Raw genomic sequence first — 27,733 nt, forward strand, 5'->3', positions numbered from 1 at the left:
ACTGTATTTCCCCAAACTTACATTTTCCCATGACTCAGCTCTACACAACCACTGACACCCTACTCATTCACTTTCTGGCCTGCCTAGATATTCAACAGTGTGGCGACATTAGCATATGACTGGCTCAGTGTTTGGGTGAGTTTGTTCTCAACAAAGAGTGCCAAAGCACAGGTCAGCGTCTCTCCTTCACTTCAATGAACAGCTGAAGGGCAAACAGAACTCACAAAATGAAATGTTTCCAGATTTTCACTCTAGTCTGGACGAAGCTGCCTCCTCCTCCATCTTCAAGTCTAATATAAACACCGTAGATATTATGAATGCAGCAACAACCTTTAATTATTCATTGCCCTTAGCCGTGTATTGATACTGTGTGTGCTCGTGAGTAATATATGCACTAAAGACGTTCATTTGTGCACGCATGGTACCCTTGCCTGAGTGTTGTGTATATTTGTGTGTCTGTATTTGTGCGTATGCAACCGCGTGTTTATGTATGTATGTATGTATTTGTGTTGACAGGGAAAGCAGTCGGCTCCTGCCTGCAGTCTGGCAATTGTATACCGAAGCATGGCGTCGTCACCATCACTCTGCAGGCTCCTCGCTGCACTACATACCCCGCAGGGCAGTCCTCTACTGCCCTGGCAATGATGAGCGAAAATTGAAGAAACTAGCCTCGCTGGATGTCGACTGTGCCGTGTTGGACTGCGAGGACGGTGTAGCCCTCAGCAAAAAGGTACATAATAACACATGCACAAAATGAAATGCAGCCTGGCATGAACAGGACAACGAGGAACACGCAGACACAGCTGTGTGATTCGAATCCCGCCTCCCTCCTTCAGACAGGTGCTTGGTCTTAATCACTGAAAGGAAAACTGCCTAAGTGAGATGTTTAAAACAAGAGCATTTTCCCCCATTATGATGGTATAAAGGCAGCGGTGCCCCCCTATCAGAGTCACTTAAAACAAGGTGACCATGTCCCACTGAGTGAGCAGTGGGAAAGCACCAGATGCAGCAGGTTAAAAGAATTCTCCTACTGCCCACGCAACCTCCCCATTGGCCCTGCTGAACTACCCGTGAAATTGTGATTGGAGAGTGGGATAAAGAAGGGGCCCGGTGCAAAAAGTTAACTAACAAAGGTTTTTAAGTCATGATAATAAAGATGATTGATATAGCTTGAGGCTGTTCCTGTAGTCGACAAAGACAATAAGATTATGGCCTGTGTGACTGACAGGTTAGAACTGTGACACTGCAATGGTGTCGGTGGATGTCAGAGCTTCTGTCTTTATTATGTGTTAAAGGGGAAATGTGGAGAGGAATGCAGCTTTGAAGGAGCCATTCAGGCTTTGAGAAGAATTCAGATGCTGGACTGTTTGCGCTGTCGGCATGTGACAGGGCTGTGTCTCTGTCTTACATATATTTTCACAAAAGCATTCTCCTCCAACCCACTTGTTTTTTTTTCACCAACCCACTCAATGCACATAAAACACAAGCTATTACTGCTGACTGAGACAATATTTGAATGTTTTTTTCTTTTCCTTTTTAAATGCCTTTAATCTTAGAAATTACCAGGTGGGTTGGACCTGCAGCCCTGTTATATGCTGTTAAAATTAAGGGGGAAAAAAATACATTAGCTACAGGGTGGTTCCATTCAATTCCCTCAGCAGCCTTCCCACTCTGTCTTCCACAAGCAGCACTCTAAGTAATGCACATCACAATAAATAGTATTGTACCACAATAGTTCCCTGCCGAATAATCCCATTACTTTTCCTTCTTTGATCTACAGTAGCTACCGTAGTAACTACACTGTACGAAGGCATCAGAGCAGGTTTCAGCTACGTTTGACATGTTAGCTTCCAGCGTAGTGTTCAAAAAACTGCTAACATATTATTTGATTAAAATGCCGTGCTGTGTAATATAAAAATTTGTTATTTACTCAATAACAAAGTGCACCTTCCCCACTGGTACCCTTTCTTCACTTCCCACACTCTCAGAATCTTTCTCCACTGTGGCAATTGGAAATCCACGGGGGTTGTTGTGTAGTTATACCTTTCCTTAGGATAGTGTGTGTGTGTGTGTGTGTGTGTGTGTGTGTGTGTGTGTGTGTGTGTGTGTGTGTGTGTGTGTGTGTGTGTGTGTGTGTGTGTGTGTGTGTGTGTTTGTGTGTGCTTGTGGTTTCTGGGATTACCATGAAGACATTTGTTTGCTTTGGATATCAATTTTTTTTCTTGATATAAGTTTGATAAAATAATAATGTTAATAATAAGGTTTTTCTTTTTCACTGGGCATTCACAAATTTCATTTTCAATAAGTCATTTTTACTACATGCATAGATGAGGATATTTAATAATATTTACTATTTGCGGACCCTCATTATGAACTAAACTGTCAAATAGCATGACCCTCATTTCAGGTTATTCCTGTTGATGGAAAAAAAATATATGGTGAGAGAAAATTTCAATCTATACAAATTCACATTTATTGAGAAATAAAACATCTAGGTGAAGGTGTAAACGTCTGTTGATACATTTCAGCCGAGTATTTCAGTTGTCTTGGACCGAAAATATTTTCCCATATCCTATATACATGTTTTTTTTGTTTTTACTGTTGTTTTTAGTACACTAGTTGCGTAACTTTACCATTTTAACCCAAACCAATAGTTTTCCCCAACCCTGACTGAATGATATTTGTGCCAAAACGTAACTAGGGGTGATGATTCAGGAAACACTTCCGTGGTTCGTATTTGAGGGTGAAACTAACGACATGTTAAAAGACTTGTTGGTGCAGTGATTGATTTTTGGGCGCTTTGAGCTGCCATAACACAAAATGACCTACATGACTGCATTGTGCATGAAAGCGGCTTGTGTATACACACCGATGGAGAACTGAAGCTGCTCCTCCTGGGCTTATAATGTGCAGTTTTTGTCTCTGTAGACATGGTATAATGCACACAGTGTTGTTGGATACAGAGGGAGAGAGTCAAAACGATGGCAGAGCTTTGAGACTACTTTCATTTCGTCTGGAGTTAGTGTTCAGAAAATGAAAGCCTAATACACCAGTAAAGAATATTAGATCACTTTAGCGGAGCTGTCCATTTATTGCCGAAAAAGTAAAAACAAAATAAAGATGCAGCCCGTTTCTTGTTTTTCTTTCGTTATCGTCCTACCTTTTATATGTACTTTTTTGTCTGTTACTTACTTACTGTTAATGGGACACAGTAAGTCTACTCAAGTACCTATCTTAAAATTTTAGTGACATCTGGGTTTTTAGTTTTGCCGCAATTATTGTAATTTTCTTTACTGAAAGCTTCTGTGAAATAAACGTAATGCAAAGACAATGAAGGGTGGCTGGGCAAGCTTACATCTTTGTCTTTGTAAATACCCAGATAAATTGAATAAATTGTTCTGACACGCGTTTCGTACCCCTGACAGTAATTTGCAGTCAGCTTTGCAAACATACCCCAAAACGTCTTGTCTAAAATATCACCTGTGTTTTATTAGGTCACTTTAAGACCAACTGATCTATAAATGGATGAGAGATTCAGCACTGTGTCTGCGCTGACAATTTCTACAGTGTATATCCAAGCTGCGATTATATTCACCATGACAACCGCACAGTCGGCACTGTGGGTTTGCCAAAACATGCCAGCCCTCAACAATGTCTCAAAGTCTCGTAATGCATGTCTAATGGGAGCAGAGCAAAGACTGCTAAATGCCATCCGCAACCACTGTTTTGGTAAAGGCTACAATGGAGGAGGGGGAACGTGAGGTTAGTTACCGTGTATGCATGGATAGGCCTTAAATGGGGCTGCTGCCCACTACCACCCTCCTATTATGTGTTTAATGTATTCTTTTTTATCATCTTTCACCTTCACCTTAAAACAGGGAAGGATGTTCATGACAAAAAGGTACGTGATGAAGGTCAGTTTGCACCCTCCCCTTGAAAATTGAAATCCGCGAGTGCCTGCTTTAATTGCCTGCCACTTTGACTCCAAAAATGTCTGCGCTCCATCTTGGCAGTAATGGTGCCTGCCTAAGAGGTAGGGAGATAAGAAAGGGGAGTAAAGGGTAGGAGCCACCCAGAGCTTGCTAACTGTCGCCATGGACCCAGAGGGGAGAGAAAGAGGAGGAGGAGAGTGGGGAGGGAAGACAAGGCTGACTGCTCTAACACTCTTACACATATCATCATATCTGTATGATCAGTGGGGTGGAGGAAGAGGGAGGGCAGGTTGAAACCCCGGAGCGGAACTGACGGCTACACCTGTCCTCTCTCCTCCTCTCTTCCTCGCCGTCTTGTTCTCTCACTGTCCTCCTCTCTCGCCCGTCTCCCCTCTCCAGGGTCCTCAGGGTTAAGACTGTTTATCTCTCTCTCTCTCCCTCGTGTTCCGTCTCCGTCTCTTGGTGCCCTTTGGTCCAGTATTCCTCCCGGTGCTTCTCTTTTTTGCCTCTCCTTTTCCCCACATGGGTCCCTCCATCCTCCACGACTCCCCCCCTGTCTCCCTGCTGCAGAGATTCTCTCCTAATCCCTGGAAGTTTGGAACTAATGAACTAACTGCTGAGCCGCTGCCACGGAGCTTGGTCCCAAACTATACTGTACTTCACACTCGATTTCCTCTCCAGATGGCATAGTGGCGCGCCCGAAACAACGGGGAGCACCTCTCGCACGCGCCCTGCGAGCGCACACAAGACATGCAGAATACAAACATGCACACATGCGAAGGCGTGTACATGTAGACACATGCAGACATTCACACACAAATACACACACGCGCACGCACACACCCACACACACACGTAGACATTCACACACAAATACACACGCACACACACATGCACATTCACACACAAATACGCACGCGCGCACACACACACACACACACACACACACACACACAAGCACATACAGGGATTGTTATACAGTTGGTAGATCTCTGTGCATCAGTCAAGTAAAAACAGAGAACCTGCGCCCTGCATTCACAGCAGTATGTTACAGAACTCGGACCACTTGTTAGTGGATGTATATACAGTATATACCACTTTATGTAACCCCTGCTGATAATGATCAACATCCTCTTGCAGGGCCCATGTGGAAACTAGAAACCAGTCAGTCCCGGATATTAAAGGTTTAATGCGTAAAGGGGTGTGATTACAACCACCAAACTTAGAATTTTTCTCCGTTTAATTGATGCAGTTTGTGTAAAAGTAACTTTGTTAATGGTTCTTGTTAGGAAGTAGGTATTAGAGAAGAAATTAGAGATTAGAAATTTACCAAAAGGTATATTTTTTCGTTGATAAACGGTTGTATATCTGGTACCCGTAGCAATAAGTACATGTCACAGAAGATGCACACAATACTAGATTATCAAATATCATGGAACAATCACAAAAGCAGAGCAAACCACAGCCTGAAAAATAAACAGAAAATTGAGGCTCCGTGTCACAATCATGACAAAAAATAAACATTAGAAACGTATTGGTGGGCGGTAGTGTTGAATTTGGTCGTGATGTGCAGGTGTCATGTACCCTCTGTGGTTTAGACTTTCACTGTAACAAGATGTGGTCATCTAATGAGTTGACCACTTTTCACATTGTAAACATTTCAACAGTTCAAGTAAAAGGGTTTGACTTTTGAAATTATATTTACTTGTCATTAGTTATATTTCCATTTCTTTTACTAAAAGGCTGTCCGGCTTCTAGCTTTACTTTTCCAGTGATTTAATTAGCGAGTAAGAAACCACTTACTTCTACGTGTAGCAGTGTTTAATTCATAGAGTATGCCGCTAACCCGGACGTTTGAACTTTATTTTATGTTAATACGCACATTGACAAAAATTGGCATATTTCCTCCTTTGTCTTTCATCTCCCCATTAACACCACTGGTCTGGAGAATGGACCTTTCAGTCAGCTCTCAGAGCGGCTGAAGGAAGACTGGCACATTGTAGAGGGGATGACATTATTACAGCCGATTACCTTTGTCTGGTTTGTCAGTCAATATATGAGCCATGGTCTCCGCATGAACTGTATCTGACACCAGAGATTTTCAACTTAACATAAATTATGCAGCCAACTGTCAAGTGATACATGACCTCAGTTCAGTGCTCCCTGTGTTATTCCAGAGGACACTCAAAGATCTGCTCCCTATTTAAGTGGATTCGAATGACTAAACTCTGGACAGAAAAGTGCTCCTGGGAAATAAGGTTAACCAGTTGAATTATGAATGCTGAACATTTGTACTTGGTGTGTGTGTGTGTGTGTGTGTGTGTGTGTGTGTGTGTGTGTGTGTGTGTGTGTGTGTGTGTGTGTGTGTGTGTGTGTGTGTGTGTGTGTGTGTCTGTGCCTCTACCTCCCCGTATCTGCATGTGCTTGTGTGTGTAACTGTGTGCTCAACACCTCGGAGGACCCCAGAGACTTGAGAGAAACTCCCAGTCAGGCTGCCAAGACTCACAAACGGGATGTGAGCCGCTCAGCCAGAAAATAGACCCGTCCCAGCCCGAACAGAAAGACCATCCATTCCCAACCTTACTGTCTGTCACAGTGTATGTGTGTGTTTTCAGTGTCATGTGTCAGGTATCGATTGGAGTCCTTTGGGACGGGGCTGTTGGCGAACAAGAGGTCGGGGTGCATAGGAGAGTGATGACAGTGCTGTGATAAGCATTTGTTGCTCAGGAATGTGGAGGGATTTAAAGGACTTGTAATCATATTTCTCATGTGACTTTTGAGATTTGAATTATTTCATGGATTGCAAACATGAGATCGGGGCGATGATTGAGGCTTAGCGAGGCGTCGAAAAGTGCCGAGGCAGAGAACAGAGAGGTCCTCTCTCCGTCTCTCATTATCCCGTTACACTCCTGTGTTTTCGCTGGCAGCCGCAGCACGCACCACTCTGTGCTACGGGCTGCGCAACGCACCCAACACTGGGAGAGCAACCCCCGTAGGAGGAGTGATGATGGAGAGCGGTGCAAACAGAGGAATGGAGCAGATGTGGGCACGAGGTGGGGGGGGTGGGATAAGCAATGCTATATCTCGATATGTTTTGCGAGAAATTGATTCCCATTTAATTTTCGGTCTAAGTGGCCGGGCATATGAAGGTAATCAGAACTCAAATAGCTGCTTGAAACCATTTTCAAATGATCTTCTATACCGTTACTAAAATGATTCAAACAACACAACAGTAGATGAAGTTTTCTGCTATAAATCATATCAAATCACTTAAACATGAATACAAAAAGAGAGACACACACTTTAGTTATTCCGAGTTAGAAATGTAGATGAAATTGCATAAAAATGGCAAAAAAAATAAGATTCATAAGTTTTGTCAATTCCCTGCACCCTTACCCCTTTCAAAACAAAAAAATAATTGGACTTGAACTGCCTTAAAATTATAAAGGTTCATAGGTCATAACAAACTCTTTAGTTGATTAATACTTCTCTGATCATTTTAACTCATCAGTGCAGTTTCGCTTCAGTAAAATTTTTTGAACATCTTAAATATTTCGTGCATTGTGATAAAATACAATTATCTTCTATCAAATTCCTCAGTCTTGTTTATCTTTCTTCTATGACAGTTTTACAGGTGAAAATTCTGTTGTGTATTATTTGTTATAATTTTGTTTGGAGCACATTGTAGACCTTCTGCTCAGGTTTGGCAAAGATTTGAGGAGCCTCTGCCTCATCCAGGCTTTAAAGCTCAGTGGTTTAGCCAGATGTCTGTTCCTTAAGTACCTTAATTACATCGATCGGAAAATATAAATCCATGACTGATGCGTTTCAAGATTTCAAAGACACTTTTCACAGAAGAAGAAAAACATCACCATGAATCACAGAGGTGTTCTCTCAGGTGCAGGAGAACATGCTAGAAGGAGCAAGGGACATCAACTCAATTGTATTCAATAGAATTGAATTGAATTGAAATCAGAACAAAGCTTTTGTAGAAAGTTAAACCTTGACTAGTAGCCTTACATGCTGACAGATGATCTTCAGAAATGTGTTTTGGAAGGGAGTTGCTGTTGAGAAAGCCCGGTCAGCAGGTCCAGTGCGGGATCCTGGATGGGAGGGCGGGGGGCACCTTAAGAAGGACTTTGTAAGTGATGATAATGAATTTTTAATAAGATACATTTTTGGACAGCGAGGCAGCGAAGGTTCTTCAGGACAGGGATGATGTTGGGGATGAGTGCGGCGGTAAGCGGAAGAATTCCTGTATTGGAGTTTAATGAGGACTTTGGATGATGAACCATAAAGTGTAGTATTGCCAAAAGCCACGAGTGAATGTAATATAACCGTGGATGAGCATTTCATATTGTTTAACTGGAAGTCAATAGAGATACGTCAAGATAAGCAAAGCATTTCCTGTGTGAATCTGTTTTCTTATGCTCGCCTGGTGCGAACTTTACCCATTTCTCCGAGTTACCAGATTATTCGCAGTGAAGAAAACTGAAGCTGTAAGCGACAGTTGGCGCAGCTCAGCTATTCTTATACAGCATTTCTGACAGTTTATTGTTCCGACTTTGTTGATAGGCAGGCGTACAGGAAGTTGCAAATGAGACGTACAGAGGATCCGTGTTACGTATTCCACTGATACTGAAGGATGAGCGTCATCTCTACCATTTTTCTTAAAATATGGATGCATAGCTCTTGCGAATTCATTTCCCCAAAACATTGCAATGCAGCTTGTAATGAACTGGAACCCAGGCGCTGTAATGAGATCTTTTCATGGCTAATTAAAGTGTATAAACAGTGTGTAATAACTAGCTGTTTTCCACCTCAGGCTGTCAGGTTTGACCAACTATGACAAGCTGGTTTCATGATTTACAAATTTCTCCTCCTCCGATCCTGCTAGTTTACATCTTGTTGTCTGCCCTGACAGGATAACAGATAACGCAGAGTGCCTCCAACTGACAGAGTGAAGGCCTGAATCTCCTTCTGCTACGTCTCAGTTATCGGCGTAGCCTGAATTAGTCAGTCATCTCACTCCAGCTTTCTGGAGTGCAGCATGTCACTTGTCAGAACGCATCCGCGATGACTTGAAGCCTGCTAACACACACACACACACACACACACACACACACACACACACACACACACACACACACACACACACACACACGCTTACATGATGAACAAATGCGTACACGGTCACACTTCAGGCAGGCAGCCTTCACCTGCGAGAGTCTACAGCTCATTTTAAATGGCATCGCGAGTTGCACAGCAGGGAGCAAAACGCCAGCTCTTAAAAGGTAAAAAAATAAAAAATAAAGCAGGAAAAACAACTACGCTCACTGTGACTCATGATCTCCCACTTTTATCGCATGAAACCATACTATATATACACTCTCAGAATAAAGATGCAGCACTCGACTGTTTGAAGGCGCCATGTCAATGACAAAAGGCGGGATGTACATACAAGTTGTTTTGGGGAATGGGGGCACACACCTGCTAGCAGTTTTTAAAATGACACTGACTTGTTATTGTATTAAATCATGTAAATTAGCCTAATTTATGCTCCTAATCATAATCCCTTGCTCCTATTATTGCACAGAAAAACTCTACAGATAAATTAAAACTAGGCCTTCTAATGCCTCTTTTAAAATACATTCCATGTTAGACCCCTTTTTTTTGCTCTGAAATCTCTCCTATATTTACTATAGCTATCCCTGCACTGAGAAATAATTCACATTGAATGGACACAGTGTGTCTGCGCGCCTAGTCTGTCCAGAGGCAATGTTTGACGTTGTCTGTTTCAAGCGGCATGACAGAAGTGCTGGACGTCCATGATCTGATGCCGGAGAGGAAGTCGGTCCCGCTGTGGGCTGTACACACATCAGTTTGGACGCTCCAGTCTAAGGTGGTGTCTACAAGGCAGCAGCCATGCTGTGTCACACATACACGGCACTCTGTAGGATCCCCGAGTGGCAGGGCTCAGGCTGTGTGTGTTAAGAAGCTGCCCTCGCTCTCCTGGAAGGTCAGCCTCTCTGCACTTGAAAAGCTTCTTGTGCGCATCTATGCGTTGTACTGCCCTGTCTGCCCGGCCGTCTGCTCGCGTGCTCGCCTGCCTGTGCGTGTCAGCCTCTAATGATGAGGATGATGGAGGGAATCAAAGAGGAGATGGAGCTGACGTCGGGGCGAGCTCTCCATGGGACACCAGGTGATTGGGGAGGGAGCTTTGAAGCAACTTGTTGGATGGCTGTCTATTAATGTAAAATATCTTCTGTTCAAAGGGCTTTATTCAAGCTCGGAGTCGCGGAACCCATAGGGGTCAAGGTGTCTAGCGGAATAATCTCTCTCTCACTTTAGGCAGAAAGGAAGATAAAAGAAAGGATAGTGCATGGTGACCTGGCTGTCTCCTTAGCCACTCCTGGCGTCATGGATTCAGAAATACCGTTGCAAAAGGAGAAAAGTGCAGGAGACAATGCAATGAGCGATCTCCAGTTGCATTAAAAGAATTTTACACATGCTTCCAACATATCAGGCTGAGTTTGGAGTTCTCCTGTCTATTTGATCTGTGAATATTATAAACCATGCTTTTTGATCATTTCTGGACCGCTATTTATTTAGTTTGGTTGGGGATCAATGTGACTCTGGGCACATGAAGCAGCCAGCAGCTCTCGCATATCAACTTCCTCCAGTCAGCAAGAACTGCGGAGGGACAGACAGAATTTTATCCACCAAGTAGCAGGTTTATGAAGAGTGAATTATGGCTGCGTAAATCGCCCCATCCGTTTTAAGTTACCGCGATACAGTTACAGGTCTGTCCTGGCTTGTGAGAGCGGCGCTAAGACTGAGGGGGAGAGAGAGAGGGAGAGAGAGAGGGAGAGAGGGAGCAAAACCTCATGTGAGAGTCAAAGATCACAGTGCACCCATCGTATGGTGTGACAATCCCTCTTGTCTCATTCAGTCAGGCAAAAGGGAGACCTGGATGACACACAGCAGTCCAGCCTGCTCATGACCCCTATTAAATCTGAGCAAATCTTTGATATGTACTTTGATACCGTATTTTATTGATACTAGAAGGGCGTTCACAATATCAAATGCAGTTCTGCATTCCAAGAGATCAGACTGTTTAGTCCTGTGACCCCTCAGGGGTCCTCATAAGCTTTCATACAACTGAACTGAGGTTGACTCTGGTCCACTTTTTTACAAGAGATTGTGATGTATGGGCTCTCTGTGCTACGTCTGGCTGTGTATTCTTTTTCATGGGCGCACACACACATTACTGCAGCGATCAGTTTAATGATTATCACTGTTTAGATCGTCTACTTAATTGTTGTTAAGCAGTAAATACAAGTCATTTGCATCACAAGCTGCCATCAACCAGGACGCTTCATCAAGATGCCTCATTTAACACCGTTCATCGGTGCAGCATTTTATTCTACTTCATGGATGAGAATCTGAAAAACCTTGGTGGTTCACGCTGCAGCTGGCACCAGGTTGATAGTTTTCTATTAGAATTTGTCTTTTGTGGTAAAAATTCAGGTCGGGTAAAAGTCTGATCATCTCCACACACACACACACACACACACACACACACACACACACACACACACACACACACACACACACACACACACACACACACACACACACAAGCACTCAAAGGGTCCAGCCTCTGATCTGAGCTGACAACTCCTAAGCCACCGTTTCCTCATGCTGGCTTAACTCGGACCACATTTCTCCCACAGAGCCTCTCTGCTCTCTCCTCTCCCGACTTCTCTCCCCATTCCACCCTTCTTTCTCTCCGTTCCTGTCGCCCAGCATCTGGTTTGAATACAGCGGCGTGTGCTACTGTGTTACGGATAGAAGTTGGAAGTGTAGGCTTCCCTTTGATTTAATGTTGTTTTTTTTTTTTTCATCCTCCTCATCTCTCTTCCTGCCCAGCTCATACAATGCCTGCGTTGAGAGACCAAAGTTGAGTGTGCAGCCTCTGTTTTGCTGACAGACTGTATATTGATGCACTGCAGTCAAGATAGAGTGCAGATGTACCTTATTTTATCTTAGTGTTAATGTTTCATTTTGATGTTATTTATTTCATGATGATTGCTTTGTCACTTACTCACTTTGATCAGGCAATATTTGTATTCATAAATGAAATGTTTATTTTTATGTTGATGCCTAATGGCCAATATTATTTATGCAGGGAAAATTACCAGAAGGAAATTGAACAGTTATTGTATTTTCGAAAAAGAAAAAATATATATATATATATTTATTTTTTTTATCTTGATGAATGAAAGCTATGTGTGCTCTGCATCTTTTTTTTCTTTTTTTTTTTTAATGAAACATGTTGAGTACACCTAACAAATCATCTGCAGTTTACCAGCTGATAATTATGTTTTTGTCCCTATTAAAGCATTTACTGCTTTACAACAAATTTGACCTGAACTGACAGTACCTTGTAGCATTTAATTTAGTTTTCAGTAGGAATTGAATCAAACAACTCCACACAGTTTTAATGAATGAGCATCTTTCTTAGTTATTCTGAACTGCAATCTGACAATAAATGCAGCACATTGGATAATCATGGTTTCTGTCTGTGTTTTGTTCTTTTGTATTTTCAGACAGAAGCCAGGGAAACCATTCCCAGGATGTTAGCGGAACTGGACCTGGGCCGGACAGAGAAGTGTGTGAGGGTGAACTCGGTGTCCAGTGGCTTAGCTGAGGCTGACCTGCAGGTCATTCTGCAGGCCGAGGTGCTCCCTCCTGCCATCATGTTGCCCAAAGTGGACGACACGCAGGAGGTGCAGTGGGTGAGCTACAAGTCATGGTCCACCCTAGAAGCACTGTGGCGGTAGTCCGAGCCGGCTCGGGGTACTAAGCGGATTTTTTTTTTTCCCCTTTTAGAATCGTGATACCCCTGACATTTCTCTCTTTCACCTCTGGGTGTCTTTTAGAAAACCCAGTGGCGCTCTTACACAAACTCATGAAGTAAGAAGAAACCTCGGGAATCTTCAAAGCAATCATAACAAACTTTTCCATTTCCCAGTAAAAGAGGGAATCGATCCCTGTGTCAGAACTGTCAGGGACAGGCTGAGTGTTTTTCTTGGCTGCTGCTCAAGAAACGGATGACATTTCTCCATATTAGCTTCAGAAGCCCGATAGCTTTCTGTAACAACACGTCGGTGCCTTCTGCCACTGGTGAACTCGCTGGAGACTGCTGTGAACAATGTCATATTGTGGCTAAGTGCTAATTTAATCAAACTTAAAGCATTCAACCAGACCAGTGAGCCACAAATATGCACTGCGTTCCCTTATTCATGCACGCCTTTAAATATTCAGTGTACTGCAACCGGCCACACATTTTCGAAGTAGAAACAGAACATCTTACCTGTCACTGATGTTTTAGTGTATTAGATAACTCACCAAATGGTCGGTTTCAAACATCTCCTGTGATGTTGACTGAGAGTCTTTATAGACATATCATAAACTGCCCAAATTTGATGTCCTATATCACACGCTTCTCCTCTCTTAGAAAGGTTATAGATAAATGCCCCCATGAAGTACCTGTAGAAATAATTGTTTTAAATACTTGCCTGCTCTATTGTACAAATTGTTCACACTAACTGCATTAGTTAAGAGGTGTTTTTCTGGGCTTGGCCATCCCTCTGGCTTTCTATAAAGGGGTGCTGTACGGATGTCAAGTCCCGAAAGGTCAGGATACAGTGACATCATTAATGCAGACCTTTCTGATCAGCTCCATATGGTTCACTTACCAGGAGACACCGGGCGACTGTCAGTCTTTGTCACTTTTTGGATTTCAGAAATTCAAGGATAATACTGGTGTCCGTTAACAAAAAGATACTCACTAATGTTGAGCGATGGTTGTTTTTATTTACTTGCTTTTTACATTGGCAAGCAGTTTAGCTTAGTATTTTTTTTTAAGTGGCTGATCGACCTTTTAAAATAAAGCTTTCATTAAATCAGTAGTGAAAGGCATGCGTCTAGTCTGGCTTTTTACCTCAGTATTACTACACACACACACACACACACACACACACACACACGTCGTACACATATACTCATACATGGTCTTGGGGCAGGAGCAGGAAGTTTTTAACTAGTGGTTTTAATTAGAACACGTCTATTTCCTGCTGCCCTTTCTTTCTTCCAAGTATAATTGCAGACAGGTGTCCACTAATTCTCTCCTCCAGCTCTTTTCTCCCCTGGCTACCTTTGCTCACTTAAAAAAGAGAAAAGAAAAATAGAGTTGTTTTTGTTCTGCAATTTCTTTTAAAACTATTCACTCTTATTACTATTATTCTGCTGAAAATCACAGCCAACACATTAATGTTCTAAAATAGAGATAATTGCCTGCTTGTATTTTTTTTTCTTTTTTTCTAATGCCAATGCTTTGTGGCAAAAAACAACAACAAACACTTAATTGTAAGTTTATTTAAGTCAACCCTTTATATGGGTCATGTTCCCCTCAGGAGAAATGTCTGTTAGGTGCACTGTAAATCAGCTTTCACGTAGCTTTATTTTTGTCTGTGTATTTGTGCATTAGCAGGTGCACATGCACTACTGAGACAAAGTTTCCCATCTATTCTTATCGTTGTCATTCCAAACTTTGCCACTCCTGGCTTTGCGCAGACTTTTCTGAGTGTCTTCATGTGTATTTGTGTGTCTGATTTTTCTCCTCTCTTGTAAGGCAGTGCGGTAATTCCCCTCAATTGTTTATTTTTCTCCCTTTTTATTGATATTGGCACAGGGAACCTCCGGACTGATTTGTCGCTAAAAGATGGACTTGGTTGTTTCTCTTTGTGTGGAAATCTTTTGCTCTGTCTCTCCGCTCTCCTCCGGCCCTTGTGTGACTGACAGGCCTTATTGGGCCATAACAGGCGTAACTCCCTCCCTTTGTTTGAGGACAATTCTCACACAGATTCGGAGCCGTGTGCATTCTTTGCCCACCACACTATTTGGTGCGCACTGGGACCAAAAGAATCGCACCCTGTCCCACTCCTCCTCCTCTACTCCTCCTCCTGTCCCCTCCCCTCATCCCTCTCTCCGCTTCCCCTCTGTGAAATGAACACTTCAGCAGGCCGGAAACATTTAATCTGGCCCCCTTTTGAAGAAAATTAATTGAAACTTGTCCCACTATAGCCTCCTTTCTCTAGCTCCATCTCTCCCTCCTTCTCTTTTCAAGATTGGGTGGTGAAATTGTCAGAGGGCTTGTTTGTAGCGTGGCTCTGAATGGCAAGAAGAGGTGTTATTTCTTCTTTTTTACGTTTCCTTTATTTTTTTTCTCAATTCAGTGGTGAATAACATCTTAAAGGGTCCGGGTTTCGAGAGCCATTGACAGCTAATGGTTGCCGTACGCATCAGAGGAACAGTGAACGAGCACTATAGTCCCTCTTATGCAGCGTAAATCAGAGCCTCAAAGTGTATAATAGCTGAAGAGGAGAATGCGGGAGAAGAACGGAAACATGTAATCAGAGAGGCTCGGAGGCTTTCCAGCCAGTGGTGCTGCACGGAGCTGTCATTTGTTTGGCTTTGGTTTGAATCTAAACGGCGCACCCGGCTCACCACAGCCTTGTTGGGGTTTGCGTGGTGCAGTGTATTGGTGGTAATCTCTATGTGTAATAGCAGCCAGGTTTCCCCCTCAACAGGCCATATCTATCTAGTTTCCTCTGTCCCAGAAATAGGTTTATCTACACCCCCTTTTCACACTCCCTCTCGGACCCCCCCACCCCTTCCTGTGTTTGCGAAGGGGGGGGGGATATTATGCTAAGCCCCCAGCGTTAGTTTTTATGTTGCCATAGCAGCCTTGCTCCCACAGGGTTGTGACCTCAGATGATTACAGTACAAAGCCTATTGGGTCTTGAAAACCTCTTTGAAGATGAAAAGTCTTTGATGGTTTGTATTTATGCAAATCTCTCAGATATGATTTATCCAACTGAGATTGAATGGAGAGATGATTAAAATTGCCCCTATTTTTTTTTTTTTTTTTTTTTTTTTTGTTGAAATCCTTCAATGGAGGCCCACTCTTTCGGTTTCCAGAACAAGAGTCGTGAGTGTGGGCATCAGGGTTATTTTGCTCTTCATTTAGAAAAAAAATAGTAGCACTGTACCTGAGATGATTTATAACAGTCTTTTCTCCTGGTGTGTCAAAGAGGGAGAAGAAGGAGATGAAGGGGGGACACGGAGGTAGACATTTCTACTCTGAGCTTTTGCACTCTCTCCTCTCTCTCTCTCTCTCTCTTTTTTTTTTTTTCTTTTCGTCTGGCTTTGAAAGGAAATATCTGACGGAGGGGGCTTTTGTGTGTTTCCAGATGATAGATTTAGGAATTTGGGCTACCCCACTGGCAGTCCAGGGCTAGCTGTGAACTGGTCTGTTGGAAAAAATTGGAATGCTTTGGTCTTCAAAGAATTAAACTTGGTTTTAAAGCCCTACTTAGGTGAGCTTGCATATTAGCAGGAGTCGTGCAGGATAAAGGCCTCAACAAAGTGTCACATCACACTCTGATTGTTGCTCCAGTCTCCCTGTTCCCCTGCCACGGAGGAGGGGACGCAAAAACAGAATAATGTCGCAGTAAAACACACTCAAAGACATCCCAAATCTTGTTTCTTCTCCCCCTTTTTTCGATATTTTGTTTCTTCTATTGGTTTGCAGTGTGTGTGCGCGCGTGTGCTGGTGTGTGCACGTGTGCATTTACATGTGCACTCTCTCAGGGGAGTACACGCTGTAGTTATGCAGAGGCTCTGAAAGAAGGTAGAGCAGAAGACTTCAGACGAAGGGGGAACCCCGGTGATAATGTAAAATATTTCATTTCACTCGCTTTTGTTGCTGCACTTCCACGCTTGCTCTTGAACCCTCATAGATGTGTCTGTGAATAAGGACTGAAATGGGAACAGTGCGGGAAATAAAAGTGTCAAAATTTTTATCAAAAGTAAGTTTTTGCGCATAAAGATTTCCTTTTTTCCCTCCTCTCTGTCTGTCTTACCCCACACTGGATTTTGAGAAACATGTCAAACCATTTACGATTGTTACCGCTGAATGGTTTTCTTCTTTCTTTTTAAATTCACTCTGACAAAATAGCTCAATATCTGCTTTCTGTTCCGGTTGAGTTCCCTGTTTTTATAATTCATATTACTATTAATGTATTGATAAGTTCACAGAGTGTAGCAGCAGCATTTGACAACTAATTGAACAATAGTGCAGGAAGCTGAATGAAAAAGCAGTCCACCAGAACAAGATATTAAAAAATGATCAACCGAATCGCCACTAGGTTCAAGCTAATCATATATCTGAAAAGTTATTTATTATTATTTCAGCAAATGTTAAAATATAATATGAGTCTGAGAGAAAGCACAAACATTTGATGAATGTGAATATGACTGTTACAAAGTAGAGAGACCAAATTAATTTATTGTGATTGCTTTCTCTCCACAGAAACAGTGGGTTTTGTTAATGAGTTGCTCATGAAGATGGTCCCTGTGTGCTTAGTTTGTTGACAGGTTTCAGCACAACTTGAAAGGACGGGCACTGACAGAACCCATTCGCCTCGTCACCTTTGTGGAAACCGCTGTGGGCCTGCTCAATTTTAAGGTAAATCACAAACAAATGCCACCAAAAGGAAAAATCTGCACGCGTAAGACATTTTCTCTTGTTTGTCCATTGTTCACTTTAGATTAAAGACTGCACCAGCGAGTACAGAACTCCACATGTCCAAAATAAAAGGGATTCAAAGCTTTCGGACTGCCTCTCAAAATGAGCCTTTTGAGGCTTTTTTTTTTTTTTTTTTTTTTTTTTGCTTGTCTGTGCATGTCTCTCTCTATCCCTCTTCATACACGCTGACATTTTTTAATTAGAACTGTTTTAAATCATCATAGTGGAAAAGTTCTTAATGATATTTTGGCTAGCATCAAAGCGCTTTCTGTTGTAGTGCAGCATGACCTTCAGCTACATGGGGAAAAGGGCATGGTTTGGGGCATTTGGGGAGAAACCAGCTGTCATTCCTTCTTTTGATTTGTCTTTTAGTTCTTCACTCTAATTCTGCGACTGTGTTTTTGGTTGCGAGTGTGTGCCTGTGTGTTTTGATGGCAGGGGGTGCCTCTGTGTGCTTTCTTGAGAACACCCAGTATTTTTGCCCAGACTGAACCCCAGGTTACAAGCATGAGGAGAAAAAAAAAAACTTGCTGTGGCACAGCTAGTGGTGAAATTAATTTGGAGGCCAACAAAAGCACAAAACACATTCTCATTGTTTCCTATTCTTCACCACAGAAGATCACATTCGGATCTTTTTTGTTGTTGTTGTTATTTTACTTTCCTCAGTAATGATTGTCCAGAACTTGTGTTGTTGTTTGATATTTTCCAGTAAAAGCAGCAAAACATCAGACTCTTATTTCAATATGAACAAAATCTTTGTCCTTTTTGCATCCACGCTTCAGTATTTAATGATGGTTTAACACAAAGTAGCCTCACAAGAAGTTTGACCAAATAAAATAGTCTATAATGTGAAAAAAAATACCATTTACATCAGGAAATATGGAGTAAAATGATTGAACACACCTTAAAAAAAAAAAAGGACCAATCATATAATGCCAGCTTTAAGTACTTTGCAGGTTTAAAAACATTCCTGCTTCAGCCATGACTACTGAAACATGGTAATCAGAAAGTATTGTGGTTTTCAACTTTTTCTTACCTGAGTGTTTGGAGCCAGCCAAGAGAAAAGAAGCATCTTTTTCTACTTGTGTTTGTTTGCTTTTATGTATTTTTTTTTTTATTTTTTATTTTTTGTTGGGGGGGTGGGGAGGGGGGGCTGAAGGTGGCACATTTAGTGAGCTGGTATATTAACATCAAGGTTTATAGAAAGTAAAGGTGAAATGAAAATCAGGATTTGACAAAAATCTGTTTATTGTCATTTATGTTGTAATCTCTCAATGAGAAAAGTTGTGATGGTTTTGTGACGATGGCTGTAGAAGTATTGAGTTTAATGAGGAGCTTTCGTGTCACTACAACCAACATTTCTTTATATCGTGTTAACACACAGTATATTCTCTTCAGGCGGTCTGTGAGGACGTTCGTCGTCTCGCCCCCAAAGTTGGTCTTCACCATGATGGCGTGGTGTTTGGCTCTGATGACTTCTGTGCCAGCATAGGTAGCTATCACGCATTCTGCTTAAATCTCTCCACACGATGTCAACCACAAACGTTCAGTCTTTGTCCTTCTGGATTTATGGCAGAGAACACCAGTGGTGTAAAATCCACAACTTAAATCGCTTGTGTAAATACTACACATATCTCACAGAGGTTACTCACATTTTCCCTCTTTTGAACAAATGGTTGAAGGACTGCATGAAAAGTGGTTACAAATAAAGTATTATTGTTTTTATTTGATGATTTTGTGCGTAAGCATTGAAAATGAGGTTAATTCTAGGACTTTGTGTATCGGGACGCCTCAGAATGAACGATGACATGTAACTTATGGCCACTTAGCACATGAAAATAGAAGACTGTGTGTAAGTTAGGTTTTTAAACTACGTTTGTTTTTTTTCTCAGTTAACCCGTGGTTAGGTTTCTGTTGTTTGTTTTGTGAATGGGCAACAAAACAAAGAGAACAGTGGAGAAACTGCTGACCAGCTCTTTTTGATATGTCCAATTAGAAACAACCATATTTAGATGTCAAAATCTTTGTTTGATATGAAATGGTCTCCCACCAAAGACGAGAAAGATGACATGCTGTTTATGATCATAACTGCTGTTTATCACTCTTCACCATTTCCACTCATTTACACCTCTTACCGACCAGATTTAAAAATGTTGACTGACATCTACAAGCGGTGTGTGTGTGTCTCCCCATCCCTTTTTCCATAGGTGCCACAAGGACAAAGGATGCCAGGGAGCTCCTCTACGCCAGGCAGAAGGTGGTTGTGACCACTAAAGCATTTGGGCTGCAGGCTATCGACCTGGTCTACATCGACTACAAAGACGTGGAAGGGCTGAGGCAGCAGGCCAGAGAAGGAGCTCTCATGGGCTTCACAGGTACAGTTCCTGGTTCGACATCTCGAATCTGACCCTGTCCCTCCAAGTCCTGACTTGAAACATCGTGTCTGTCCCCCTGAGGCACCTCAGATTTCTGCATTTGCTTTGCTTTGTATTCTTTCCCTCAACTTCCTGAGGCAAGCAGCATTCAAGCCATCCAGCAATTGCATTTTCACTCCTCTTTCCTTCTGTCACACCGTCTTTCGCCTGTCTCCTTCCAAATGAAAATAGGAAATGACTTTATCTGTAGATGTTTTAAAAATCTGGCATTAAAACCTGCGTGAGGTTGCAAAACACCTCCTGGCTTTTCATTTGATATTTATACTTGGAATGACCAATACATCTGTGATTTTAGAACTCGCGGAGGGCTGTTTGTTTTTTAGTAATTTAGGAGCTGGTGAAATGAATTGTTAACAACACTGCAGTCCTTAAACACTTTATTTCTGTTGTCCTCACCATGGATGTTTTTTTTTTTGTGTGTGTGTGTGACTTATTAGGAAAGTGTGGTAGTATGTGCTTTGAGTCTCTGCAGCCATGTAAAGCGTGCGTGTGCCCTGCAGACTGCATGTAACGGACCACAGAGGGCAGGACAGCCTGTCCCAAAGCGGGTGTCCCTTCCATGCAGCAAATGCATTTGTTCTGATATTTTTCGTTCCTCTTCCTGTGGCGTAGATCCAAATAAACTGGAGAAATAAGCAGCTGAATTTCATGATATTGTTTTGTTCCTTATTCCTCAGTGTTCAGAATTTTTTTTTTTTCCAACATTTTAACAGGATGGCATCAGACATTTTTAGGCTTTCACTCTGGAAAGAAATGTGAGAAAAAGAAGCAGTGGCACTGACCACACTCTTCATGCTGCACACACATATTACACACATATTACCTGGACGTCACATCATCAAATCAATTTGTAGCTTCTTGCTGTCTCGTACAGAAAGTCTTCCCGGTGACCTCATTTGCCACCTGTATTCTCTGGTGCTGTGTGTGTCTGTCTGTGTCTGTCTTTCAGAATTGCTCAGCTGTTGCCATGAGCATTTTTTTTCTGCCTAGGATTTTATTTCACATTTGTCTATTTTCGTACAGTTTGCTGCAGTTTTACCCTGATCGCATGTTATGTTTAGCACAAGGAGTTCTCAATCTTATTAATATAACATCTTGTTTTCAATTGTTTGTTAGTGGGTTGAGTTTGAATGACTTACGACTTATCTCTCTGAGCTAATAACCCCCCCCTCTCCCTACCCTCCCTCCAAAAAAAGCTCAAAACGTGCTGAACATGAGGCAAAAAGCACAAAAGCTAATGAATGGAAACAGCTGGTTGATGAAATAAATGGTTATGGAACAGAACCATTCAAAGCACTGGATTAGTGGCTTACAAGCCATGGGCACTCTGTATAATCTTAGTTAGTAGCTATTACTGGCCCGAGTGCGCTTAAGCAATAATACGGTGCAGCCAAAAGCCTCTACCTGTGCAGTAATTGACCTTGGCACTACCTAAGCCGCGTACAGCACCCATTAGCACCGAGCACAGAACACACTGGTGAAACACAAACACCCGGTGCTCTTTACTGGTAAACAGACCAGAGAGAAGCCACAATCGTACACCTTTACAAGTCTCAAATATGTCTGGCAGGAAGGTGATTCATTTGGGGATGTAACAGTTCAGCATCTTCACTCTGTAAGCGCCTTGTTTTAATGTGCTGTAAACTGTGTGTTGCTGTTAAGAGTCAGTGAAAGTGTTTGCCTCCCAGAAATAGAAAACGGTTCCACAGAATTGTCTGCTTTTAGGCACCACATTTCACTGCCATCCCCGGGACCCTGCCCATCATTCGCCTGAGAGCACTTTGCTAAATAGCAATCCTCCAATGAGATGCCAGCACCACATGGCAGGCTGGGATTGGCTGGAGGGCATGAATGATGTATTTTAGGAGAACCAATGGCTTGTAACTGAGGGCACCTGAGTCACCCAGTCTGTTTCTTCGCTCTGTCATTCTCCCGTCGTCCTAAACAGACACACGAACACGAACACAAAGAGACACCCTCATACAGTAAGCCTGCCACTTCCAGTGTCGAAACACGCTCCCGTCTTCTGTCCAGAAGTAAAACAGGTGGCAGAGGAGGGAATACACACTCCTCTCGCCTCACCGCTGATGGACTGCAACACACAGACTTACCCCAGACAAACACATATGCACATATTCCCGTAGTTTTTCATATCTACTTGTTCTGTTTAGATACTGCAGACAGGGTGATGCACAAGCACAAAAACCTAGATATTATAAGAGTGCACGCACACAACCAACACAGTCAGACACATCTCCAGCGTGGCCTGGGGAGTCCTCAGGCTGTTTGTTTGTGTGAAGCAGCGAGGCTGTGATGGCACTTTTTTTTTTGTTTGTTGCACAAACACACATCACAAGTTCAGAAAAACGCACACAGAATGGGTTTTGAACATATTTTGCTGTTTGCACACTTCCCTGAAATGTATTTATTTATTGTAAATATCAATTTTAAGTAAGTAATAAGTAATTGTTGAAGCCTTTTAGTCCAAAAAAAAAAAAAACCACAGCAGACACACAAGCAGCTTGTGTGTCTGCTGTGGGGTTTTTTTTTAGGTTAACTAGGGTGAGCGGAGCTGGATGAAGGGGAGCGGGTTCTCTCCTCCCCTTTCGCTCGCCTGCCTTCACCTCTCCTCCTCTTCCCTCCTCTCTCCTGGGCTACATTTTTTTTTTTTTTTTTTTTTGCCCGTTCAGCCCGCCCGCTCGGCCACCTTGAAGGATTTGTTGTTGGCGACAGAGCTAAGCCCTAAAGTGTCGAGTTCCTGCTGGCTGCCCCTGAGCCTTCGTTCTCACCAGACGTTTCATAACCTTAACTTATCACTACAAGTTTGATCTGCAAATGTACACGGGATTATGTCTGTGGCGTTCACCCACATTTAACTGAGAGGGAGTGGGAGCAGGAGTGTGGAGGAGGGGTTGGAGGGGGGGGGGGCAGGCAGGCAGAGCTTGAACTCCATATTAGGCTTCTGTTTCAGTTGTTCAGTGTCGGTGTGCAGCCACTGTCACTGAACACATATCGAAGCCAAATAGAAAAAGAAGTTCTTTATTAGTTCAGTTGTTGTTGGGTTTTTTGTTGGTTTTTTTGCATGAAAATTTTTGGTTGTTGTTTCAATGTGGTTATGAATATAATACTTTGTTTACAGTTACATGGGCTAATTCTGCATTATTTTGTTGTTTATTTTTAATGATTTACTTGACCATATATGTCTCCTTCGGCTCTAACTGGCTGTTCTTACATCAGTCAGTGTGCCGTTTTAAATTATAATAAACTCGAACCAAGTATTCAGCTAAGTTTCTGTATAACGGCAGGACTGCAAGCAGAGAGGAGACGCTTTTTTACCCATCATGATGCACAGCAGCTTACGGTCCTGTGCTACCCGCTTGACTCACCTCAGTGTCAAAGGACATACTGAAACTGAAAATCACTGCTGTATTTCCTGTTTCTCCTCTCTTGTTGTGGTTCCTCTCTGATGGAGCAGTGCCAGCTGCATCCCCTCCTAATTCACATTTTTTTTCCCCAACTTTTTTCTTAACATTCCAGCTCTATACATTTATACATTTGTTTGTGCAGCAACTTTCTGATATTTTTCTCGTTATACTCGGAGCAAAAAGCACAAACTGTGTTATTGATAGTTTTGCGCCGACAAGTAAGATCATTTTATTTTATTTTATTTTATTTTATTTTATTTTATTTTATTTTATTTTATTTTATTTTATTTTATTGTTTTAGCACAAATTCTTCCCCTAATTATATTCAGAGCAGATGAAAACCCACTGTTACAATTAGCATATAGTTAGTTTTCTTTTTGTGTTTGTGTGCAGGTAAGCAGGTCATCCACCCAGGGCAGATCCAGGCTGTGCAGGAGGAGTTCTCCCCCAGTCAGGAGAGGGTCCAGTGGGCCAAAGAGCTCATTGCTGCTTTTGACCAACATCAGAAGGAGGGAAAGGTAAGGTTAACACCCTCTGAAATAATGTGATTCTCCTTTTGGCAGAGTTTAAGGCAATTTAAATTTCTCTTTATTGGCAGTGTTCTGATCTAAAAAAAATTAACTGTTTGCTCACTGCGGAGAAGGTTTAAATGCAAAAAAAAAAAAATTAAAAAAAAATGTTTCACTATATCAACTCAAAAGAAGATCCAAATCCTATTTTTCTTGCTCATTAATTTGTTGTCCTAGTTTATATTTCCAGTAATTTTACTTGGGCTACAACCTCATTTAATTTAACTCTGATTACTAAATATTTACAAAATCATTCAGGGGATACGTTGACTTTACAAAATATTCATATGAATGATGGAAGAGACCTTTCAATAATTTGTGGAATATTTATTTTTTATTTTTTTACACCAAACTTCCTCCAACATGACAAAATATGTGTGCTGACTCTGTGCTCAGATGACCGTGGTCTTTCTCTGCTCTCCCACTCGGACCGATCCTTTGTGTGTCTTCTCACACACCTCCGTAGTACCAGAAAATACATACTGTACAACCCTGGGTGACTCTCAGAGACAGTGTGTGTGTGTGTGTGTGGGGGGGGGGGGGGAGTAGGGCCAATTAAGTGTACAATATTATTGTTCCTAATTTAGTGCATGGTTGGATCCTGTGTGTCGAGCTCTGTGGGCTATCTGCTGAGGTAATACACAATCTGCCCACACCTCTCCCTGCCAGGGCTGCTTCTACTAAGCATCGCCCGAGGGATTCATACCCTACCCATCCCTCTGCCATGGCGTGCATGTGTGTGTTTCTCTCTCTCTCTGTGTGTGTGTGTGTGTGTGTGTGTGTGTGTGTGTGTGTGTGGTGGTTTGAACAGTGAGCAGGGTTACTTCCTTTGTTATACAACGTGACAGGCTTTTCTTAATTCTCGCCTAGAATCCCTGACAGTATTTTGACGTGAGGTTTGTGGATATTTTTATCATTTTCAAATAAATAATACAATTTGTAATTCATACTTCTTTTTTTTTTTTACATTGTTTAGAGCAGCATTAAGTAGTCAAATCTAATCTTTCTCTTTCTGCTCTTGCCTGTGTTGCAAAACCTGTTCAGGGTGCGTTCACCTTTCGTGGCAGCATGATTGACATGCCCTCGCTGAAGCAGGCTCAGAACATCGTAACGCTCTCTGCCACGGTGCCAAAGAAATAACACAACCGCTGAGAAGAAACCAGGAGGAACCACGTGAGGAAACCCCGACAAGGGAGGAACCAGGACTGTTGAAGGTCTCAGGAGGAAAATAGCACTTCAGAAGCTTTTCAATCATTGTCACATCCTCTGACACGAGACTTTTAATTAAGTCAAATATTTGTTATTTAATTCACTTGATTTATTTGGGTTTCAGCCAAGTTTTGCTTCTGTTGGGACTCTTCTATTTCAAAAGGAGAAACTCTGCACATAGTGAGCCTCTTGAAACCAACCTCCGAGGACTGTTGCCCCGTGTTGCTGTTCTTGGCATGCTCTGCAGGGTGTTGCACCATCACCACATTCTCCAGAGAGTGTGTGCCCATACCTCCCATCTCTCTTGGGTCATGATGAATGCTGTCCCATCTCCACGGTCCAGGCAGCTGGGCAAAAGGGTAAACAAACACAACAAGCCACTGTTGTGGATCTATTCACCAAGTCCTCCAGTCAGGCCTCAGCCCCCCTACACGGGGCCTGACTCCCAAACATCAAAGTCCTGCTCGCTCCCTTTAAAAGAAAAGAAAAGGCGAATGGAAGTGCGTAAAGTCACTATTTAGCTTTTTTTGTGTTACTCTCCCTAGTAAAGGCATGCAGCTCTCTCTGCGGCAGCTGTGAGCCTGTGTTTGATGGTGTGTTGATGGGGAAGGCGTGTGGCGTTAGCGACACCATGACCTGGACGAAAAAGAAAAAATACAACACTGCCTATGTACACAAGCTGCAGCAAAACTCTTTAGCTGATCTCTCATTTAACATGAGATTAACGTGACCTGCTTTTACATCAGCATCTACAAAACCTATTTAACCGTATCAACGGTGAAACCTAGAAATGAACTCCTTAATGAGTTCAGTAAAGAAGTTTGTTGTCTTGTCACAAATGGAAGTACAAAAGGGGCTTTGTGGAGCGCTTGTCCATGTCTGACTTGCAGAGACAGTGAAGTGGGTGTGATGTTAGAATGAGACAGATTAGTGGCCATGTTGCTCCAGCAGACCAGGACTGAGGCTTTGTCTCTCTGACTGTGGATGGGAGGATAATTGGGGGGGTGTTGAATGGTTAATAGTGCCATTGGTGACCATGGTAATGAAAGGCGCCATACCTCCTCTACCCCACCTCATCCACTCATCTCTCTCTCTCTCTCTCTCTCTCTCTCTCTCTCTCTTACTGTATGATCTATTGTGTCTGGGGCAGGGCTGGTGTCTGTGCCAGGCCAGGCCAGACAAAAAGATCGAAACCACTCCTGCATCCAGCCAAAGACCCCAACAGTACGCTGCTTCTTTGGCATTTAGCCACATATTTCTCTCACCCTGGTTCACTTTTTTTTCCTATGTGGTGAATACACATTCAGCTTTGTAGGTTTGTTTTTTTCTCCAGTCTACTATTATACCCTGAGGTTGGTGGACAAAACTGCTATTGTGTTTGACTTCCATTGAATATTATTTGGCTGGGGATGTTTAGTGAGACTCTGCAGAGCATCAAAATAGATATTGGACAAGCATCACGGTGAAATTGGACAACATGTAACATTTCAGAGATGTATGTTTAACTCAGCAGTTAGTTCATTTTAAGTTGCCTGCAGTGATTGCTTAAATTATATTGTACATTTGTCTTTGTTTTATCAAACTTTAAAATACTTGGAGGACTTTTTAAACTTGATTGCAGCTAAATATTGTTGCAATTAATGAAGAAGTTTCAGAAATAGAAACGTCTTTGAATTTTGTGTGTATAATCTGGATAAAAATAAAGATTTATTTTTTTTCCCCGATTGGTTTGACAGCGTCACCCCCATAGTCGATTTCATGATGTCCATCAATAAATATTTGAATTAAAGCTAGAAAACTGAGGTTGAATGGGTGTTGTTGTTATATTGTTTGAATTAAAATATTTCTGGCATTAATGGCACAGCTCTGACAGTCCCTATTCAGACTTACAGTAGAACAGCATAAAAGACCACAGAAAGTCATTCACAGCCTGTTGCACATGGCTGTGAATACCCAGCACTAAGAGGCTATTAAAGTGACTAAAGTGGTGAAGGGAGGACCAGTCGGATGGGACAACTTGGCTTTTCCAAGCTGCTCTTGCCCAACAGGTGTCCCCCCCACACACAGGAAGGAAGATCTCAGAGCAGAGGAAGTGGTGCGGCGTCACGCTGAGACCAAGCAAAAAAAAAAAAAAAAGAAAAGGCACCTCTTCTGAGGATGATCAGGAAATGATTTGACCAGTTTATATTTCAACAAAGCACAACATCCTCTGAGGGTTTACATGCAGCACATATTGTCATGTTTTCGTTCCACCTGATAATCCTGCTCTTGTTTGGCGTTTCCACTTCCAGCCCCACATGTTCACCCTTCCCCCCTCTCTCTGATGAAAGGTGAGACAAAATCTGTCCTTTGGTCTTCATAGAGCTCCTTTTCATTTTTATTTTTTTTTATTTTATTTATTTTTTTGCACTCAAACAACTTTACAATTCAATAACATATGGGAATGAAAAAAAAAATTCAAAGATTTCAGTGACATCTCTGTAGATTAGAGGAATGCATCCCTGTC

The 27,733-nt window shown here is 42.3% G+C and overlaps 1 protein-coding gene across 2 annotated transcripts in view; it reads left to right on the top strand.

Moving 5' to 3' along the window:
- clybl (citrate lyase beta like) overlaps positions 1 to 27,029 on the top strand; it is a 59,847-nt gene extending 32,818 nt beyond the window's left edge. Inside the window, exons 2-9 of one of the 2 annotated variants that reach the window (XM_069154275.1) lie at positions 517 to 730; positions 12,545 to 12,733; positions 17,428 to 17,529; positions 18,988 to 19,081; positions 19,797 to 19,964; positions 23,843 to 23,967; positions 24,889 to 24,914; positions 25,063 to 25,140. In XM_069154275.1, coding sequence (XP_069010376.1) covers positions 517 to 730; positions 12,545 to 12,733; positions 17,428 to 17,529; positions 18,988 to 19,081; positions 19,797 to 19,964; positions 23,843 to 23,967; positions 24,889 to 24,897 — 901 coding nt within the window. In that variant the 3' untranslated portion in view covers positions 24,898 to 24,914; positions 25,063 to 25,140. Of the gene's footprint in view, positions 1 to 516; positions 731 to 12,544; positions 12,734 to 17,427; positions 17,530 to 18,987; positions 19,082 to 19,796; positions 19,965 to 23,842; positions 23,968 to 24,888; positions 24,915 to 25,062 lie in introns of both variants that reach the window. The other variant, XM_069154274.1, reaches the window with a different exon arrangement.
- The last annotated feature ends 704 nt before the right edge of the window (positions 27,030 to 27,733 follow it).

This window comes from Embiotoca jacksoni, unplaced genomic scaffold (genome assembly GCF_022577435.1).
Source record: "Embiotoca jacksoni isolate LCO1_2020_lvr unplaced genomic scaffold, fEmbJac1.0.p SCAF_2, whole genome shotgun sequence".
Classification (NCBI taxonomy): Eukaryota; Metazoa; Chordata; class Actinopteri; family Embiotocidae; genus Embiotoca; species Embiotoca jacksoni.